This window comes from Lupinus angustifolius, chromosome LG06, assembly GCF_001865875.1.
Source record: "Lupinus angustifolius cultivar Tanjil chromosome LG06, LupAngTanjil_v1.0, whole genome shotgun sequence".
Lineage (NCBI taxonomy): Eukaryota > Viridiplantae > Streptophyta > Magnoliopsida > Fabales > Fabaceae > Lupinus > Lupinus angustifolius.
In genome coordinates, this window is record NC_032014.1 from 14,597,737 (window position 1) to 14,603,703 (window position 5,967).

The 5,967-nt window shown below is 33.2% G+C and overlaps 1 protein-coding gene across 1 annotated transcript; it reads right to left on the reverse strand.

The window, feature by feature from the left end:
• Window positions 1,242-5,359, reverse strand: LOC109350020 (LRR receptor-like serine/threonine-protein kinase GSO2). The gene is made up of 4 exons (XM_019591125.1): window positions 4,570-5,359; window positions 3,278-3,538; window positions 2,287-3,162; window positions 1,242-1,906 (listed from the first exon to the last, which is right to left on the reverse strand). Exons 1-4 carry the CDS (start codon window positions 5,000-5,002, stop codon window positions 1,422-1,424), a joined length of 2,055 nt encoding a protein of 684 aa, XP_019446670.1. The 5' UTR covers window positions 5,003-5,359; the 3' UTR covers window positions 1,242-1,421.

The window sequence follows — 5,967 nt, forward strand, 5'->3', positions numbered from 1 at the left end:
ATTGGCAATTTTCATCATCATCAGAATTATTTAGTGATTTTTTCTTGAAAATATGAAGTTGTTGATATTTGTATTTTTGAATGATGAAGTTGATGTTTAAGTAAAATGGAGCAAAGCTATTACTCCCCTCACTTAGTTGCACTTCAAAATATATGGGATTAGACATATGTTCCATGTTATAGTTGGTGGATTGATCCAGTGACTTTAAGGCAATATTTTGAATGAAATCGGTTGATTTATATATTTCAATTTCAACAAAATAAAAGAACACAAATTGAAATAGTTGTTCAAATTCCATTTAACTGTTTAGATCATGATAACTTAAAATCATTGGATTGACTCTCATTATTCACAATCTCATTTCTCTCGTAAGTCACAAAGTTCAATTCCTGAAAGTAACACTTGTTGGGAGAGACAACCACACACCTAAAAAAGAATTAGTTCTTTAAGAATAAAGTATCTTCTATACCATGAAATAACTTATCTCCTTAAATTTATCCAGTATTTACCTATCCCATCTTATCTTTTCTGTTGTATGTGATCCAAATGGGCCAAATCTTGGGCCCATGATTGAGTTGTGTGTTATTGGGCCAAACCCCTAGCTCCTAGCACAATTTCAATAGCAGTGGGACTGTGCCACCAACTCACGCCCCTTGAAATTTTATGCTAACAAGGTAAAATCTAGCCTAATGATTAGGATAGTAACATTGATACACTTTGTTGCAAACTTTTTATTATCAAGCAAATTTAATCTGACACTAAATAACATGTGCACATTCTTTATTCACGAGTCTTACCTAAATCATATTCAATAATAAAGTTTGGTACGTAAAAGGAAGCACATGTGATCTATCACAAAAGTGCTCACTTTATGTACTTTGTTATTGGTGAGAACAAATATTTATGTACCTGACACTTTTTGATAAAACAGATATCCTCTAGTTCAAAAAATGTATCGATTTTTATTTTATTTTAAAACACGAATGTATTGCTAGTATTTTCTTCAATATTTAATAAGCAGTTGGTAGCATGGTTTGAAGCTGAAAGTCATTATGAATTCTTGATCTGTTCTTGATCCTAACCCAGAAGCAACATGGCCACTCTTATAGGACTGATTTCAACTCCTTTTTGAGGTAAAAATATTGTAGGATCTTTCTAAGCAGTGCCATGGTGTTGTAAGTGGTTTACTTATGACAAAAACACAATGAGTAACAGACAGCAATAAAAGCATACCTTTAAACTATTGTACAACAAATCATGAGTTATATACTAAGATTATTATTAAATTATTCATTATTATCTAGAGTTACTAAACCATATGAGTTGTGATGAATAAACAAGACATAATTTCATCTAAATTTGCACTTATTTGGAAATGGATAATTTAAACACTATGCTAAAGGTTCATAGAAAATGGTAGATCATGCCGAATGAGCAGGAACCATAGTCATTTCCTGAATCACTTCCATCATGGTTGGCCTTTCATCAGGAACTTCATGAGTGCACAACATTGCAAGCTTTGAAAGAATTGTTGCTTCAGATTTAGAATACATTCCCTTCAGATTTGTGTCAACAAAATCATCAAATTTGAAAGACTCAAGTGCTATCTTTATTGACCCTCCTATTGTTGTGTTCCCAGATAGAAGTTGAAGAACAATAACACCAAATGCATATATATCACTCTTCTCAGTAAACCTTCCTGTGGTGATATATTCAGGAGCTAGGTATCCCATTGCAGCACTTACTTTCAGAGCCGAGAATACGACATCGTCTGCAAGAAGCTTAGGGAGCCCAGCATCCATGATCAATGGGTTAAATTTATTGTCTAGAACAATATTTTCAACTGAAATGTTTTGGTGTACTATTGTAGGTTTGGTTTCTTCATTGCTGTGAAGATATCCAATACCTGGTCATAATGGTATACTCGATAATCATTATCAAATGAAATATAAATCATCCAAAGATAACTTAGGTGTTATCCATGCTTGTGTTGTTATTCTCCGATAAAAATATAACGTGTATGTAACAGGTTAGACATGTTATATTTTCATTGACGAGTTCTTACGTGTGTTATATTCTTACTAAAAAATATAACACAATATGTAATGCAGCATGATGGTCATTCAGTTTTCTTTAGCTAAGAATTATAAGCCATTCTTATTTGTTGGTGTGACTTCTTTTTTCTTATTTTTTGATTAATTTGAAGAAAGAGAAAATTTCTGATGTACCATAGGATATTAATTGCTGAGAGAATATTAGGAGTTAGGATATGAATTATGAACTAACCTTTCGCAATGCCCTTGATGATAGAGACCCTATTGGACCACTCAAGCACATGATCATTTCCATCTTCCAAATCAAGATATTGAGACAAATTACCCTTGGTGGCATAGTCATAGATAAGAAAACATTCACCTCTACTCCTTGAGCAACAGAAACCTCTCATCTTAACAATGTTTTCATGTCTCAGTGAGGTTAATAGGCTCAACCCCTTGACAAATTCAGCTTCCTCAGTTTTGCAGCATGTTACATTAATGCTTCTAATAGCCACAAGAGAACCATCTCTAAGGACTCCTTTATATACTGCAGAGAATTTGCTCTTACTCAATAAATTGGCCTCGGAAAGGTATTGTGTTGCGGATTGAACCTCGTCGACATTGAACCGAAAATTGTTTAAATGTTCATGGGATGATCCACTTGCATTTTGACCATCAGCCAATGCATCCCATGCTTTATAACTATACTCAATATTAACAAGAGGAGATGGACTTCTTCTGTTGAAATCTTTCGGCTGCTCAGGACTAAGTTGGCTTTCAGAAGAATCTGATGTATTTCTAACCCTTTGCTTTCGCCGCCGACATCTAAAAAATGTAAAAAATCCAATACCTATAAATGTTATACTGATTGTTACTACACTTGCTGCAATGACAGCCTGAGGAAACCTTGATTTTGAGCAATGTGTATGGTTACAATGTAGCTCAATATTTGCAGGCTCCGGGAAATGCTTCGGAGGATTATTGTTTACGGATACATTTGAGGCATCAATCTGGCTGTTATCATATAAATCTTTATCTTTGTTGCAAGCTCTCAAAGTAGAAAATCCAACTCCACATAGACCTGGATTGTTTTCACCTTGGAATCCTTCTCCTAATCTCCTCAAAGCTTCATTTTCATTCCGAAACATCGATCAGTCCATGTATAAAATATAAATCCATAAAGAGCAATATGAAGACAAATTTTAATGCAAGGTGAGAAGGATAAACTGATAAAGGCATACCCGAAGGAACGGTCCCAGATAGAGAATTGTTTTGAATATCTAGAACTGCCAAGTGTGGAATATCAGCAAGTGTAGCAGGAATAATGCCATTGAAGTTGTTAAAGCTCAAATTTAGCCTCCTTAGCTTCTCCAAGTTCCCCAAGCTTAAAGGAATTTGACCAGTTAACTTGTTATTTTGTAAAGCAAGAGCATTAAGCTGCTTCAAAGAACCCATCTCCTTTGGTATGTTCCCTACTAATTGGTTATAACCTAACTGCAGCACTAATAGGACACAGAACAAGGGAATTTGGATCAACATAAAGAACTCAAATCAAATCCCCTCAAGTTTGAAACATACCTAATATAAGTATAGTTTAGAATATAGTATGCATAAGTGCAGAAATTGTCTATATCCTTCTTGGAAGCTGGAATAATTCCAGATTATAATAGGTGTTCAAACAAGTTAACAGAGTGATGGAAGATAATTCATGTAATTCTATTCAATACAATGCATATGTAGAACTAGTCTATTGCAGTTACAAGTAACAAATTCCTTTGAAAGTCTTCACCTCAATACTCTTCAGTCATGTTACCCAAATTGTTCAACTAGAAGTTAGTTTGTTAATTTCTCTATAGTATCTATATTAATTTAAACCCAAAAAAAAGCTTATTTTGGTAAGAAGTGAACCAGTATAGAGTATAGACTATAGATAACTTGATTCTAATCTCAAAATTATCTATAAAATTAGCAACAAAAAAACACAAATCTAAAAATGCACAGGGAATACAAAAAAGCATAGAACAAATTTTAAAAATTATCTGACATGACAATGTAAGAAATAAAATTAATATAAGGTTGACATAAAAGCACAAATCTTATATTAAAAGAGATGATGAATGTTTTAAAAGTTGCCATGATTCATTATAAATATAATAAAGTATTAATATTTATCTAGTTATTGTGGTGTTTGCATCTACAACAATATAAAAATTCAAGAAACAAATATAGAAGTTGTAGAATGAATACATTTAGGTCCGTTTACGAGTTGAGTTTTGAAGAGGGGGAAAGACAAGACTTAAAGAGCCTTTTGACAAGTGTATTTCATGGCTCACAATCCTTCATTTCCCCTTATTTCCCCTCCAAAATACAACTCACAAAGGGACTCTTAAAGTGACCGAAAGTGTCTATGAAGTGTTCAATACAAATACGCGTTGTTCTCACCTCATATACTAACAGTAATGAAATAGTAGAAAGTGTATGCATAGCTGTGTTATTGACTTATTGTTAGTAGCATTATTTTACAAACACTAACCTTGGAGACTAGCCATGTTCCCTATCTCTGAAGGAATGGTTCCAGATAGATTATTCATGTTGAGATAAAGATCAACCAATTCATTGAGATTGGAAATCTCTCTTGGTATCTCCCCTGAAAGAAAGTTGTAATGCAAGTACAAACCTGACAAGCATCTAAGTTCAGCCACAGCTGAAGAAACTTGACCAATAAGACCCCTTCCTGGCAAAGAAATATTAGCTACTTTGTGATGCTCATTGCACACAACTCCTTCAAATGAACCACTGCATGGGTCACCATCATTAGTCCATGAACCTAGCAGCTTCCCTTCTGGGTCAAGAGAGGATTTTAAGTCCATTAGAGCTCTCAGCTCTGCATTTCCATAAACCATATCAGGGTTGGGAAATGCAACAAGCAATAGAAACAAAGAAAGAAGGAAATGAAGGGAATTCATTTATGGATTTTGAGTGAAAATTCTTTAGAAACTAAACTAAAAGAGAGGCACCCATTTGAGGTTTTGTCTTAAAGACTCTAACTTTGATCTTGGTTTTGGTTTTGAGATTGTAATATTGGTTATTGACACATGTTTTTGGCCAATGGTCATATAGCATGACTTAGTTTGTCTTTGTTTTTGGAGTTTGTGTATGCACAGAAAATGAAGAAGGGAAGGAGAAGGAGAAGCATGTTCAAACAAGTAGTAGCATAGTTTATTAGTAATTATCTTTATGATCTGATAAGAGAGTTTGGTTTCACATTGCATTTCCTAAGAAGCAGGACAGATAATCCGAGAGTGGACACATTTATCATAATATATAATAAGTTTTTTTTGTATAACCAATAATACTCTTTAACCTATGCTCAAATATTTGCTTTCGAATTATGATTATCCTTTTTTAATAAGTATGAAACCTTTAACTAGTAAAGTACTTAGAATCTAATTGAAGTTTATACTACTACACCTATACCATTAGTTAGATCTATCTTTAATTCTTTATAAAAAACTAATTTTTAAAATATTTTTCCTAAGACATTGGTTATGGGTTCCAATCAAAATAAAATTTCACTGAAAAATGATTAGTTTTAAAATTTGAATTTTTTATCTGAGAACATACCAGAATACTTAAAATAAAATGTATAATTGAATACATATTGAGACAAATCTTTTCTAAAAGTTTCCTTTTGGGGATGGCAGTCATTGGGTTTAGAAAACATTTTCTATGGTAGAATTAAAGGCAGAATAAAGATGTGGGTACAATGGACCCACTTTGACTAATTGGTTTTCAACTATTCAAACTGGCCATGGACACCGAAATTTAATGCTATACAGCATCAACATGGGAATAGCAATAGCTTCAGATTATTTTACAACACTTCAGCCAATCTGACCATAGTGTTTAATTAATCAACATAATTTCAGTA